The following is a 16,449-nucleotide window of genomic DNA, read 5'->3' as shown; positions in this document are numbered from 1 at the left end:
TATTATTATTAGCTACTTCCTTTAGTTTTTGCTGACAGCACCTGCCATTGGCCATGAGTCAACCTGAGCCATGTCAAACGGAACCAACCTCGTCTCTGGGTGATGATGATGCCTTTCACACACACCCAGGTGCTCACTTTTCCTTCTGGACATACTTCTGGTGGAGGGTGTCTGAGTTCATGTCCCTTTGTAATCAGTGTCCTTTCCACTCTTTTCCGTTAGTTAAATTGCTACTTATTTCCTAAGGCCTCACATAAACACACATCCTCCATGAAGTCTCTCCCAAGACATGTGAAATGCCTACTCTCCAACACTTCTGGCCTTGCTATACTGTTAGTGTGAAGCTTACTGCATTGTATCATGCATGTAATACTTGAGGAAAGAGGGTATCTCTTTTTAAAGTACCAACAGAAGATCTAGAACCGGGTCTCAATGACTTGACAGGCACACCCACCCCTGGGGTGAGGATAGAAATCATGACTCTGAAGAGGGAAAGAGGAAAAACAGGTGCTATTGGTAAATAAGAGGCACTAGCTCCCATGGATGATAATGTTTAAAATGCCTTTATTAAAACTCAATCGATGGGGTGCCTGGGTGGCTCAGTCGTTAAGCATAAGCCTTCACCTCAGGTCATGATCCCAGGGTCCTGGGATCGAGCCCTGCATTGGGCTCCCTGATTGGTGTGAAGCCTCCTTCTCCCTCTCTCACTCCCCCTGCTTGTGTTCCCTCTCTCACTGCATTTCTGTCAAGTTTAAAACAAAACAAAACAAAAAAACTCAGTTGATATGGAGATTACCAGAAGGAAGGAGAAAATATTTGAGAAGGAAGATTCATTTTTACTCTCTATTGCAACCTCAAGACCTACAAAAAAATTTTCCAACATCCAACAAGAGGGCTAATACCAGTAAATTAGTTCCTCCAAAGGAATGATGTCCAATTTTTTTTTTTTTTTTTAACCACTGAAGACAACCCTTTGTTAATTTTGCCTTTATGGGCCCCAATTTTTAAAAACATTATGGCTGTCAAACTGTAATTATGAGATTTTCTAAATAGCTTTTTATCAGGTTAATTTACTTTTCACTCAGTAAGCATTACAATACATTGAAATACCTTTTGAATATGTAGCAAAAGTCTTTAAAATGTTTACAAGGGGGGGCCTAGGTAGCTCAGTCGGTCAAGTCTCTTCTTTTGGCTCGGGTCGTGATCTCAGGGGCCTGGGATGGAGCCCTGCACTGGGCTCCCTGCTCAGCGGGGAGCCTGCTTCTCCTTCTTCCGCTACCTCTGTGCTTTCTCTCTCTCAAACAAATAAATAAAATCGTAAAAAAAAAAAAATAAAATGTTTATAATATTTGGCCTGCTAATTTTACGTCTATCATTTATCCTAAGAGACTGGTTATAGATGTGAACAAAGATTTTTCTTTAGGAATATTTATCATAGCATGGCTCGCATTGATCAATTTTTTATTTTTACGATTTATTTTTATTTATTTATTTATTCGGCAGAGAGAGAGAGAGCGAGAGCATGCACACATGCAGGCAGAGTGGCAGGCAGAGGCAGAGAGAGAAGCAGGCTCCCAGGGAGCCCGATGGGGGACTCGATCCCAGGACCCTGGGATCATGACCTGAGCCAAAGGCAGCGGCTTAACCAACTGAGCCACCCAGGCGTCCCAATCAAATGTTGATTATAATATTTATCACGTAAGAAATTTAAAAATATCTAAGTTTCCAAAAGTTAGGAATTAGGTGAAGAAAATATAAAATAGCTATACAGTGGAGTACTATGCATTCATTACAGTTTGATGGTTAAAGATGATGTAATGACAGGGAAATATGTTCACTATATATTAAGTTTTTGAAAGCATGTTATAAAATAACATGTATATATGGGTCTTTGGGGAGCCCTTCAAATAGCCTCCAAGTTCCCCTCTTCATAGCTTAACCTTTTTTCTCTACTCTGAAATGGGATCACTGAGCCTCTCTGATTAAAGACACATTTTAGATTTGATTTACAAGTCGATTTAGCCAAGGAAACCCGCTTATTTGCTGTTTAGGTTGGAAAAGAAATTCAAACTCGGCAAATCATTTACATATTGGCAAGCGTATATTCTCTTTCTTCATGTAATTAAAGCCACCAGGAAAGAAACACAAATAATTATCACCTAAACTTCATTTTAGTCCTGAGACACCTTAACTATATTCCATTAAATGAGAATTAAAAAAAAAAAAAAAAGCCCAGACCATTCCCCAAAGAAGTTCAGCGCAAATATAAAAACTTGACTTTGTGTAATTTCTGCTGATGGACTGATGGATTGTCTGTTCCTGGATGCTAGGATGATTTCATGTGGACAGACATTAAAATATAATTGAAGTTGCAAACAAGAGATGCCTGACACTAGAAAGATCACAGTTTAATCTGGGTCAGTATTAATATCCTGAACACGAAACTCAGAATGTTTCCTTTTTAACAGGTTAAGGAAAAGATTCCTAAAATAAACCATTTTGGCAAAATATTAACTATTAATAATAGGTTAAGACTTACATACTTCTTATTATATACTGGATGCTCTTTAAAGAACTTGATATTCAATTATTTCATCCTCGGGAGAACCCTATGAGGTACAGACCAGTACAATTCTGAGGAAATGAGGCACAGAGAGCGCAGGAAATTTCCATAAGGTCACAGAACCATCAAGGGCAGAAGCGGGGTTCAAACCCAGGTGGTCATGTTCCAAAGACTGTGACTTTAACCATCGCGCTTGAGCAGTTCATCTGAGCGAGGTCAAAAGCAAACACAAACGTTGGACCCACTGTAGGACCCAACCCACAAACGCTGGACCCAAGTAGAACTCGACGATCTCCTCCAAAGCATAGTTGTGCCCCAAACAGAAGGCAACATAGCCAGATTCGTTCCCCCGAGATTTTGAGTCCCTCAAATCGAAAGACTGCATCACGTTAAGGGTGGCCAATATGAAACGCCTCAAGTGTCCACCAGTAACTTCGAATTTTCTCTTGTTGCCAGCAGATTTGGCGGAAATGCTCAGATTCTAAAGCAACACCATCGTTCATTTATTAAGTGGGTTTGCTCGAGGTATTTTGGCATGCTACGGCATTCACTGAAACATCTGTGAGGTAGGGTTGGACTGAATTTTAAAGCTGCTTCTCCAACGAGCCTTCTAGTACGTTCTCACACTGGGGATTCAATCATCAGTCACACTGCAGGGCCAGATGCTACATGCAGTGCCGACATGACCACATTCCAGTGTGGAGCCTGGAACTTGGCGAATTCCTTGTTGAGACTTCCCTGAGGACTTGCCTTGCCCAACCCAACCCTGACTTCTCTCTCCCTTGCTTAAGGACAGGGAATAGGATTTTTTTTTTTTTTTTTTAAATTCCTTTCAATGCACCTAGCACAGGGCTGAGTAGAGGGTAGTTGTTCGGAAGATGCTTGCCGGGGCGCCTGGGTGGCTCAGTGGGTTAAAGCCTCTGCCTTCGGCTCAGGTCATGATCTCAGGGTCCTAGGATCGAGCCCCACATTGGGCTCTCTGCTCAGCGGGAAGCCTGCTTCTTCTTCTCTCTCTCTCTCTGCCTGTCTCTCTGCCTACTTGTGATCTCTGTCAAAAAAATACATAAAATCTTTAAAAAAAAAAGAAGAAGATGCTTGCCAATATTCTGAAGCCACCATTTTACAGATGGACAAACCGAAATACAAAACATAAAGCTTTGATTTCCAAAAACAAAATCAACACCTGACCCCGCCCCGCCCCCTGCCCCCTCCCAGTGCAATTTGACCTATTTGCTCCCCTGCAAATAGGTGCCCTTGGTGGCGTTGTTTGTTCTCTAAAATGCCCCAAGGAAGAGGGTGGAAGAGGCCGAGAGAGAGAAGGAGGAGATGCCCCTGGAAAGGAAGGTGGGACGCGGAGATCGAAAGAAGGTTTATTACTGGATGAACCTGGCTGCCATGGTCCTGATGCTTGGCGCTGCGTGCACACCTGGAACCATTTATAAATTCTTTTGGGAAATGCCAGTCTAATAAATGCTTCGCCAGCCAGTAATTCATGAGCTCTCCACAGTAGCTGAAACCAAAGGGGGGTAATGGCCACAGCTGTCAGGCTCCAGATGCCCTGGGCCCGGCCCAGCCACGCTGTCCCAGCGTCTGTGTGGAGGAACGCTGGGAACTGGGCATGTCACCACCACTCGCCCTGGCGTCCTTCCAACAGCACCAGCTGCATCTGGCCCGGAAGATGGCTGTTGCTGGCAGCACTGCGGTCCCTGCCAGGCTGGGCGCTGGGCGGCATCCAGGTGGGGACGATTGGACCTGCCCCCAGCACACGTGCTCCCACCTTATGTCCCCCCCCCCCACCCCGCAGTGCACAGAATCCCCCTGAGAACGGACCCCTTTTGTGGTCCACAAAAAAGATGGAATGAGAACCACGCCGATGAAAAGTCATGTCATTTATTAATAATTTCTCTTTTCTCCTTCTTCTATAAATCGGAAGGAAAAAGTCTTTGGTGACACTCGCTATAAAACAATCTATCTCGGATGGCAAAGCCCAGACATCAAGTTACACAGGTCAGTGAAGTAAATCAAGATCTATGGCTTTGTATTTTCTCGCACACACTCTCTCCAACATTCGTCAGGGCTTCCTTGCACTAAGTAATTAATAGTCTACATCAGATGGGGTAAACACTCCAGAGAAGACGTGTAGGGCTACTGCAAAGACAATGGCAGCATATTAGAAAACTGTCCCAGGTGTACATCGGATACAAAATAAGGTATACTTTCTTATTTTTCTTTTTTTGCTTTACCATTTGCCACATAAAGTAGTTCCAGTTTTCGGTGCCTTTCTTCTACCCCTCAACAACTCCTACACGTATTTTTCTCTCAGAGTAAATATACACGGCTCATTACATGGTACTCAGGTCATTTGCACGGCCCTAAATTAGTAATAATTACAACCCAAAGGAAAGGGACCTAGTCCTGTAGGACAGAGAACTATGGCAGAAATCAAATGGCCCTTGAGGCTTAAAAGGCAAAATGATTACAAAAGTAGAGTGACTGAAAGATTAGCTTGACTTGATTTTAAACAAGGGTGAGACCATGCTAATCGGAGGGCTTCCTGGATGGTTGTTACCTGCCTCTCGTTCCAGACGATAACACAGACTTCCTCACCTGCTTAACTGGGTGATGGAGGTCCAAATGTGGACAGCCCATCTCGGCACCCGATGTGAAACACGGTGGACTTTAATGGCAACTACAGACAGTCCCTACTGAGTAAAAGCCATGATGATGTAATTCTTTGATTTCTGGAAAAGGCGGAAAGAGGAGATGGTTTTCGGGAGTCATCTTCATTGTTGAGATTCTGTTGTAAATAGCAGCCTTTTTATCCAACCACAGCTTCCGGACAGGGTTACTGACGTGATGGGGGAGGCTGTGTTCTTAAGGATGCTGGATCTCATTTTTTTAAAAAGTAGACCCAGAGTCGAAAGAAGAATCTAATGTCTGCACGCTGAGGTTCTACGACGGAGGGAGACAAGTTTAGCACCTCTGATATTCATGCTTATGCACTGAAAAGTCAAAACAACTTCGTCCCCCTCAAGCATGGCTGAGAAAATGAGGCCGGCAGTAAAAGAACTTCTTGGTTAAATCTGGCCAAGAATGACAAAGCCATCTGAAAATGGAAACTAGGTAAATGAATTCAGCAACTCGAGGCCTGCTGGACTGGCCACATGTCAATTATATTAACTGTTAGAAGGCAGGGACATTTTTTTTTAAGAGTTCATGGTCCTAACCGGTCCTTTTTAAAACCGGAGCTCTCAGACACCGGAGGGAACGCAAGACACCTTCAGGTCTGGTAGCTTGCCTTGGTTTTTGCATCCTTAATTCAGCTTGTGCAGCAAGAGTCTTAGATTCTCACCCAGCAGAGCTGTCTTCTCCCCACTCCTGGCCTTCAAACAGGCTTGATTAAAATTTCATTAGTTCTTTAATCAAGAGCTCACATTGAAAGGGAAAAAAAAGGCAGTATATGGGTCTGTTCCTACCCCCAATTAAAGTTAAGTAACCTTTCTGAAAGGCCACTGGCATAACAGTCCTTCAGGTGACCAGGTATCCAGAACCACGAAAATAAAGGCTAACCTCATTGGAAAGGAAAACCCCCCAGAATCACTCCAAAAGGAAGGAAGCAACCAAGACTGGTCCTTCTCTGAGCACCATGTGTAAGAAGAAATGAACCTATGATGCACCTAAGATTCCAGGTAGGAGAGATTTCACTTTCTTCTGAGGTATCTTTTGGCGAGTGGGCTGCTCTGCCCAGCGGCGTGATCTTCTGGGACATGACCACAAGGATGACTTCACAGGCTTTGCTCTACAGCCCCCATTTTGGTTTTCAACAAAGGGGGTCTACTCCATGGATAGCAAACTTGATTTGGTATTTATAAACCTTTTCGTATAAATACAGAAGCCAGCTTTAAAAAATGATTAAGATCCTATGTACTAACGTGGAGCTAGAAAAAGATGGTTGTGTAGAAATCGTTATGCAGCCGAGTCCTCTGCGGAGTTTCTGCGTGTAATTCGTTACAGGGTTGGCACCGCACTCTCTGGCCATGGCTTCTTCCCAATTCATGTTGGCCCACTTAGGGGCACCTGGTTATCATTAAACTTGACTGAGCGATAACTCCTGACACCCCACAGAGATGGTTCTGATTTGTCAACTTGCTGCAGTGAAACAGAACTCTTGCCTAAGTGAATTAAAATTACATCTTACTATTGGGCCTCACGGATGTGCTAAGCATTGTTCAATTCCCAGCTGTATGTTCCAAATGGGAAAAGAACACACCAGCTAGCATCCCAGAGAGATTTGCTCAGACAATGACATGAAATGAAACCATGGAGATTTAAAGTGGCTGAGTGTGTCAGATCCTGTTCTCATTTATAATTACCTTTTTTTTCTTTCTTTCACATAACACACATTGTTTATGGAGAATATGCCCTGGGAGCTTTGTGACAGGTAAATCTGGCAAAGCAGTTCCCCGAATCTATTCATGTGACTGACTGGTACAATTAGGGACACGGCTCCTCCAGCCAAGTGACAACAGGCGTTTCAAAGTTGGCTTGGGGGTTGTTGAACAAAATGTTGCATTCACATTTTTGCAAAGGAGGAAGATAGGAGAATATTTTGGCAGTCCTAAAAAATTAAATACAAACTTGCAAAGGCCAGATGAATGAGGATTCATTGCTAACCCTTGAAGTCGCTGGGAGCTGCAGCTTAAATGACATCGAACCCATCAGACTGGGCCTTTCAGAGGAAGAAACCAGTGCAAGGACCATGGACCTAAGAATTCTTTTTCAACAGATACATAAGAGGGAATCACAACCACTTAGGAGAAAATATCCTGCGTTCGAGAGTGGGCTAACACTGGGTCACACTGGAGGACAGAGAGCCTTCGAGAACTGTTCTGAGTCACGAGGCCGCAGAGAACAGCCCCCCTTTGAGCCCCCTTGCCCACATGCCACTCCCAGCGGTGTCCGGATGCACAGGCTGGCCCTCGCTCTGTCTCCAGGCAGCACCGTGTCACCTCTCCGGACTCCTGCAAACACCCAGTTTCTCTCCCACCCGTGGGGCCTTTCCTCCTTGCTCTCGTGCCAGTCCCTTTCCCTTCCGGACGTCTACAAAGTAAGATGAGTTCAAGTCCCCTGGATTTATGGCTCCCACTGACCGGAGCTAGGCACTTGGAGTGATTTGAACATAATTCTGTGACGGAATTTTCTTCCCAGCCAACACTAGAAATAAATTTATGAGAGTTTAGGGGGGGAAAAGAAATCTAAAGTGCTTCTTGTTTATTCAGAGTAAGAGGTGGTAGGACCCGCTAATGTACCCCTCTGTTCTCTCTCGCCTCTTCCAAGTAGAAAAAGGCATTTAGTATGATAAAATCTTCATCTTTCACAACGGGGTTAAGGGATATATATGTGTGTATATATATATATATATATATTTTTTTTCTGTTTATACTTGCAGTTTTACAATCATCAGAAACTCAAAGCAGCATTTTTAGGGATAGAAATGTTCTTTTTAACAAGAAGCACAACGGGGCTTCTCCAAAGGTTTAAAAATTAAAGCGACAGAAAACGGTATTCACATTTGTTTCTGATTATTTTGTTTGCCAAGATCTCGCTGGAAACAAGCCTTGACCCAAAGTGGTATCAGGATCCCAGTGGCGAGGTCCACCCTTGGGGACTTTTCAGCAATGCTCATGTTCAATGGGGAGAATTTCTATGTGAGTACTACTTTCTCAACAGAGAAGTCTCTGAAACTCGAGGTTTGCACAAAGATGAAGAGCTTGTCTCGTGACTCCTGGTCTGCCACCGACAGCTTCACTGTCCCTCTGTCTCTAAACCAAAGCCTTCCGCCAGTGCTGAGCAGCCCTGTGCCAATGGTTCAAGGCATAATGGAGCCCACATCCCCGAAGAGCCTTGGGTTTCTGCTGTGGGTCAACACTTCCACCTCACTAAAATGCTGGTGGATTGTCTGGATAGCTCCTTGTGTAAACTGAACATTCTTAATTATCCTAGTGTTTTCTTGGTCCTAACTCCCCACCACCCACCGTCCCGCAAGGCAAAAGATGATCCCACCTGTCTATCTGAGACGTAAAGTTTTCTGTTACCGCTGTCTACCTGGAGGTCATAAGACCTTCTCTCATGCAGCAACATATTAGAGACAGAAGTTCAAGTGGGTCTGCAAATTCAAAGTGGCAAAGTGGAACAATGAACTTGAACTTGTCTTAACTTATGCCTGGTCATTTCTTGACACTGGGTGGAGAGACTTCCTGGGTCTTCCATGAAGGCTGAGCGTCTGTAACCGCAGGAGACCTGGCATGACCAATGGCAATGACGTTTGTGGGAAGAAGAGGAGCAGCTTTGAAATATTCACAACCAACACAATTTTGATTAAAGAAAGAACTCTGGTTTTTAATAGTTTTGATCATTAAAAAAGTTTAAACCTGCATAGCAATCATTTCAAAAATAATTATTTAATGTTCCATAATTAAACTGTACACAACCTAGTCTTGGGACATAGAAGCCAGTGAGGTGAGTTTGGAGCAGTCCTGTGCAGTCCCAGGAGCCAGGAGTCGAATTTTCATTGGCCTTTCTTTTTTCTTTTTTCCTTCTTTTTTTGTCATTCTGTTCATCTTAGATTATTTGGATACTTGGCACAATCTGGCTCCGCTGCTGAGCAGATCTGCACTGGGAAGAGAGAGCAGCTTGACCCCGTCCCTTCTCGCTTCCCCTCCCCCACTTGGCTGGATTCCTCAAAGTCGCTCAATGTCTCGGTATTTCTTCCTCAGAATAGAGACCTGGTCTTTAAAGAGGACAGGGTCGAGCCTCATCTGCGAGTGGATCAGCGGCATGTAGCCAAACCAGCTGGCAAACGTATTCATGCAGCTCTGTCGCTGGGCAAAGTGGTCAGGGTCAGCCCAGCGGGAAGCCCGAGAAGTCTGGGGAAAGGGAGACAAACCAGGAAGACAATGAGAGATGTGCAAGGTACGATGGGAATGCTGCAGAAAACCAAAGTCAGGTTCAAGGGCGAGCGGCAGAGCTTGGGGTCTGGACGGGCCTTCCCAGGCACAGGGGAAGACGCGAGCACCAATCGTGAGTTTCAGCCTTGCCAGGTTTTCCCAAGATACGCTACATTCCTTGATGTTAAAAACATACAAACAAAGCTCCACATTGACTGATTCTCCGGTCTGGGAATGATTTACGAGTTGAGCCTCGACTACTATGGTCAGTAAACATAAAACTTCTCTTTGTACATGTGAACAAATACTATGACTCACAACGTGTTTATGGTTCGAAGACAGTTTTCTAAAACCTTCTGGTTTACTTGGTTGATTCTGGGTAAGCAGAAATGATGGCTACCATCTCTTTAGCTCTCTGTGTTTGCCTTAAGGCTGGTTAAATATTTTGAGATCATGTAGAGGACACTGCATTAAAAGAAAGCCTTAAATGACTTGAGTGCTGAAATTTAAATAAGCATCATGTCATTCAAACCACATTTTTATGAAATAAAGAAAAAGGGAGCTCCCGGATTTGGGGGGAACCACCCCCCCCGGCAAGACTCCTTTATCAATAGGCAACTGTACAATGATGTTTATATGCATGTGTGTGTGCTCAAGGTGTTTTTATTCTCATGCACTGTTGAAAAATGCTTTCATAGGAAGGTACATTTTACTGTGAGAATCACTCAGAGTCACTTAAAAACCGTTAAGTGTCAACATGCTTGAAGGGAACCACTGAAGGCAAATACGAATGTCAAGTTACCTCTGAGCAGCAGAATAACAAACAAAACACTGCTTGTCAAGTGCTTCCGTGAAGCTCGTTTGAGCCTCATCACAGCCACCTGGTCAAGTGACCGCCCCAGTGGGCTAATACCATCCCCATCGCACAGACGAGGAAGCAGGTCCCCGGAACTTACTTTACTTTTTTAAGGCTAGAAAGGGGCAGAGCTCAGGTTCCATCCCCTACCGTTTATACTAAGAGAACGCTACTTGGTAAGCCAAAGAAAGTTCCTAATTAAGCTAACCAGATGAGTTCCTATCAGAGCACACAGTCCCAAAGGGACCTCATTTTGTTCCTAAATTGGTATGGGGCCAGGCTCCCTACCCACAGGCAAGTGCACACATATGCAAATGGACTAGTGTCAAGAGTTTAAGCTCATCCTTATTCTCTTTTACAGATGGGGGAAAAAAAGAGAAAGAAAAAGAATTCTGAATCATCCGAGTATCATTTTTTTGCCTGTAGATTTTAACGTTTATTTTGGGTCAACCAACGCATGAGAGAAGATATATTTCCCACGTAATAAAAACATAATCTTATTACACGGGATCTCCTTTTGCCAGTCATACATCATACATGCATGATAGGAAAGCGGGATACATACAGTACATATCTAACTAGACACATCGAGTTACATCTAAGGCTAAATTTAGGTTTGTCCCCAAATATGTGAAATACTGGTTTGGTAGAATTGGGCAAATCTATGAAAAGAATATAGAATAAATTCCTGAGGAACCATGTGTTATCAGAGTTTCACTCCTAATGAGTGTATAACCTCAGGGAAGTTCACAGAACTCTCTGAGCAAACAATATTAAGGAATGCTGTGTCCTTAAATGACACAGAGAAAAATGCCTGGGCACACAGTAGCCACTCAATACATCTTGCTTGAGTTGGAATAGTCTGTTGCCTTAAAGGCGAAAAATTCTTGCAAATCCTCTTGCCTGTTTTTTTAGTAGTTAGAGGGAAACAAAATTTTCCACTAGACTCATTGCTCATTAAGGACAGCAGCTCTGTCATAACCAGCATCTGGGCCAGGGCCCCATAATCCGTACACGTTTGTAAACACCGAATTAGGAAATTCTCTAAACTTAAGAACCTCTAAGATTTCTGCTCTTACTAAATTTAGTGAGTGGAAATCCATCAATTGTGTTAACATGAGGTCTGGTTAAGTTTCCCTTTGTCAAAGCTAGATCTGATTATGATTTTCAATAATGACTGGAACAAGGCACATGGAAAACCCCAAAGAACCAAACTGATCGAACCCTCAAGTACGTCCTTCCGGGCTGACTCAAATGCTACTGAATTCGCCATGATTTAACTCGGGTGGATCTAAATGGTCTAAAGGTTTTTAATTTCTTCTATATAGAAGCAGGCTTTGTCCAAGACGAATGAAGGTGGCTGAGCCTCGGCATACCCAGATCAGCCAGATACAGGAGCGGGGGTACAAAATAAGGAGCAGTGGAAGGAACAGACCCTGGGATTCAACTCCCACTTCCGTCTCTAATACTAGGTGACTTGCAATATATATGTTTCAATTCTTACTTTTAAAAGAGAAAACTCTTTTATGAGTTTTCTTACTCATAAAATGAGAAAGTTGGATTAGATTTCCTTGCCAAGTGTCTTTAGTATGAAACTTACGTGACAAAAATATTTTACTTTCATACAAGTTTTGATACATGGTATCGCAACACTGTGAGGTCAATTTTTACCATGTCCATTTTGCAGATCAGCCCACTGAGTTTCAGGAGGTAGCCGACTTGTGTATACTTCTCTGTGCTAGTTCTAGGGGAAAATCAAGGACTGTGATTCCTGGTCCGTCACCAAGATGCTCACCCAACTCAAGAGGCAACCACCAGAAGGCTGTGTTGAGGACAATACTATTAGCTCTTCACTAAATCAAGCCCCTACACTAAATTCACATAAATTCTTTGTAGGTCTTAAATTCTGGAGAAGGTTGATATTTCTCACGCCACATGAGAGCTTTTACATTCTCGACAGAAAAATACCCTTGACTTACATCTTCCCAATCATCCATGTACCAACCATATCTCCCTTGGGGCTTTCAGCTATTTCTTAAAATTCCCTCATTTTCCTTCCTAGAGGAGCAGCGAGCCCTCCTTACCTCAGGCTGAACCACCATCGAGCAAAGCAGGGAAGGAGAGTTCTAGTCTTACCTGCCCCATCATCGTCTCCTTATACTGCTTCTTTTGGGTGACTTTGATTGGAGGCAATTTTGTCACAGCAGACACCAGGAAATTCATGAGAATGTCCTCACAGTTGGCCAGTTGGTCCACCATGTTCTTCAGGCTGGCTGGCAGGTAATGGGTGTACAGGTAGTGATAATATCTGTAAAAGCCAGACGGGTTTCAGAGGTGGCCGTCATTGTATAATCATAGGTGGTCTTCTTTGGCAGGAAACCTATACGTGTTGTTTGAATCCCTAAACACATCATGAATGATGATGACAATAGCCATCACTTTTCTGGTACGTACTATATGCCAGATGATGTTCTAAACTGCTTTGCAAGAAATGCCCCGTATAATCCCCATAAGGAACCTATGATACAGGTACTATTATTATCCTTGCTTCGCAGATAAGTAAAGAAGGCACAAGAGGGCCACACAGATGGAGATACTGGTTGGCCAGCCTGACTTCAATATCAGGGTGGTTGGTCAGAAACTGAATACTTGGATGGTAAGAGAAGTTCTTACACGTAATCGGTATATCCTAACTACTGACTTAACCAGAACCATAATCAATACTACCCTATAATATACTATTCCATTCTGTGGGCTATAAACCATATTACTTTTACACTGTTAGAGCAAAACCCTCGTTAATCTCGTGGTCAATCATTATGGAGGACCCAAAATTAAGTTGAATTAGTTCTTACTCTATTTTTTTTTTTAAGAGGGAACATAATAGCATTTACTTATAGGAAAAATAACTTGAACCAATCACATTTACAGAGTGTTAGTGGCAGAGAAGAAAAGGGGAACAATGCACTTTTAGGAGGTAAGGTCTTAAGATCAAGATTCAGCCCACCTAAATGCTTATTCCTTCTACATTCCAACTCTGTCCCTGAGATAGCAAGATTCTCTATTCTTTACTAAAAAAGACTAGGCAGAAGAATGGATGAAAACGACTGAGTCAGTAACGTTAACCATCTACACTCACTAATTTGGCAGTCTTACCCAAATTCCCTGGCTTTAAAGACCAAATATATTCCAACAACTCCCAAGTGTGTATCTCCAACCCTGCTGTTTTCCCAACATACCCTTTCAGATGTCTCAACATGCCCAAGACTGAACTCCTGTACTTTCCCGAATACCTAAATCCACCCATAAGGGCTTTCCCCATCTCCTGATGGCCTCTCTATCCCTCTATCCCTCCAGTTCCTTAGGTCAAAAACAAAACAAAACAAAACAAGACAAAACAAAAACAAAAAAACACTGAACCATCAAAGTCTATATCCAATCTGTTAGAGCATCTTCAAAACACGCCACAACCTGATCACTACTGACCACTTCAGGCTCCCAGGTGCCACCATCTTTTGCCTAGATCTCAATCACCTCCTAATAGGTCTCCCTGCTTCTACGCTGCCCCCCATATAGTCTGCTCTCAACACAGCACCCAGAGTGGATCCCTAAAATATAAAAAAGACGTCTCCACTCTGCTCAAAGCCCTGTACTGGCTCCCATGGCACTCAAAGGGGAGTGAAGTCCTCACCATGGGCAGCGACGTCCTGCACATGGGGCCCCATGACCCCTCTCTCCTGCTTTCTGCTCATTCCACTCTTGGCACATTGGTCTTCCTGCTGTTTCTCCAACCTTCTGGTTCAGGGCATTTATCCAACAGCATGGCTCAGCTGTTCGCTATGCTAGAGCACTCTTCCTACAAAAATCCTCTTGGATGATTTCCTCTCCTTCTTTCAAGTCTCTGCTCTGATCTCACCTGTTCAATGGGGATTACTAGCCACCCTCAAACCTCCCCTTTAACCTTCACCATTCATGATCCTTGACCTGCTCGACTTTGCCTTTCTGCTCTATAACTCACCCCCTTAACCTATTACAGAATTATTACGAATATCGTGTCCTCCCCTTGTTGGAATGGAAAACCTACTTAGGCAAGAATTTTTTCTTTTTTTTTTTTTTAACTCTATGGTAAATCCCAAGCACTTAGAATAATGCCCGGGGCTGCACAATGAAGTATGTACTTTTGTTGCTGTTATTCTCAATGTTTAGTTACTTGATAACGTGAGTGTGTCCAACTCCAGACAACCTGAAGATGTTTCTCTACCATTATTTCCGGAAATGCAGTGGGCCAGAGGGAGGGTTTCAAAGACACATGCTGGCCACCCTGACAGAACGTGAACAGCGAAGGAGCCTTGGCCCAAGGTCCTCTTTATACAACAGCCAGAAGCTACGAGAGAAGGAGTTGCTAAACGTCGACGCGCGGGACATCTGAACTCCTCACTTGTGGTAAATAGCAGCTCCTGTCAACACCATGGAGTAGTCGTTCGTCCACTTGGACGTGTACCCCCACCGCTCCTTAGAGTTATCCCAGAAATGGCTGCGCGCGGGGTACCCCACGATCCTCTCGGGGAAGGTCTGCCACACGGTGAAGGCAAAATCCACCTGCAGGCAGAACACAAGCCAAACAAGCAATCAACAGTGTTAACAAATGTCAACAAAACATTACCTTCCCCCTGCTAATTCGTGATGCGAAATCCCGGGACTGTTGCGAAACATTAATTCCGTGTATTCATCAGCAAATTAAACTGACTGCTTGACATTTTGCCCCGTAATTATGTACATTTTAATGTTTTCTGTTGAAGAAACTTCAGATTAGTGCAGAAACGAAAGAAGAAAAGAAACTGCTGATATGTCCTTTAGAATCGAGTTTGTTCAAGCAAAAACACACGTCGAAAAAGCAGTTGTTGGCTTCCCCTCCTCCCTCCGGGGTGCACGTGACCGCTGATTCATGCGAGGCACAAACGCATCTGTTTTATAAACGGGAGATTTCCTATGTACATCCAGAGCGTGAACAGACAGCAGGCAGCATGACTAGCATACAGCAAAGCTGAAGTGACTAAAATAAAAGCATCCTCTTAAGAGCAAGAGAAAAGACGTTTAAAAACCACACAAGTTCGAACAGGAATTCAGAGCAGCTATCACAGCGTTGGAAGATGCTCAGTAAAAAGGAAATCTAGAAAAAGCATCCACGATGAAAAATCACTAAGAGTAAGTGGGGAAGAGGCCAAGTGAAGCCACATGATTATTTTATTTTTTAAAAAAGATTTTATGTATTTATTTGAGAGAGTGAGTGTGTGAGCGAGAGAGCACAAGCAGGGGGAGCAGCAGAGGGAGAGGGAGAAACAGGCTTCCCACTGAGCAGGGAGCCTGATGCAGGGCTCGATCTCAGGACCCGGGATCATGACCTGAGATGAAGGCAGACGCCTAACCGACTGAACCACCCAGGTGCCCCAACACAAGATTATTTTAAAGACAATGCAGGTAAGTGACTGCCTGGTGCTTATAAGAACCCGAAGTAGGTACTTCTCAACCTGCTCAAAACTGACATTTATAATTAGCAAATAATCTGTTTTCGAATGTGTGAGCAAATTTTGGACTTGCTATGATTGTTTGATGAATGATAAAGAAGTACACAGAAAGTAAAACAGTAACAAAACAGTGAAGAGTAAAACAGTAACAAAACAATCATATAATGCTCATATTCATGTATGTAATACTCTGGTTACACATCTTAACTCATGTACTCCTCACAGTATAACCCTGTGAAGTAGGTAATTTTATCGTCTTAATGTACACAGAGGGAAGCTAAGGCATATGGAGGTTTAAGTGACTTTCCTGAGCTAGTAAGTGGCAGAGTCAAGATTTAAACCAAGCCACCTGGCTTCCAAGTTGGCATGTACTGTGACCACAGCCTCCATTTTAACTCTTGCTCCAGTACTGAGAACAACTGAACTCTTACACAGGTTAAACATTCAGTCTACGGTGCTCGCTTCGGCAGCACATATACTAAAATTAAACATTCAGTCTACGAAGTTCCTTATCTCTTCTCCATAAGCAATGCAGATGGAAATTTCATTTATTCCACA

The 16,449-nt window shown here is 43.4% G+C and overlaps 1 protein-coding gene across 1 annotated transcript in view; it reads right to left on the bottom strand.

Annotated features, from left to right (window-relative positions):
* Positions 1 to 8,938: 8,938 nt before the first annotated feature.
* The window catches only part of EXT1 (exostosin glycosyltransferase 1), a 278,879-nt gene continuing 271,368 nt past the window's right edge, over positions 8,939 to 16,449 (bottom strand). Inside the window, exons 9-11 of the mRNA XM_080802429.1 lie at positions 14,805 to 14,965; positions 12,503 to 12,674; positions 8,939 to 9,489 (exon numbers count right to left, since the gene is read on the bottom strand). Of these exons, the coding sequence (XP_080658555.1) occupies positions 9,304 to 9,489; positions 12,503 to 12,674; positions 14,805 to 14,965 (519 nt within the window). The 3' untranslated portion in view covers positions 8,939 to 9,303. The remainder of the gene's footprint in view (positions 9,490 to 12,502; positions 12,675 to 14,804; positions 14,966 to 16,449) is intronic.

This window comes from Martes martes (genome assembly GCF_963455335.1).
Source record: "Martes martes genome assembly, chromosome: 4".
Taxonomy (NCBI): Eukaryota; Metazoa; Chordata; class Mammalia; order Carnivora; family Mustelidae; genus Martes; species Martes martes.
The sequence above is the reverse complement of the archived record's forward strand: the minus strand, read 5'-3'. Positions and strand labels throughout refer to the sequence as shown.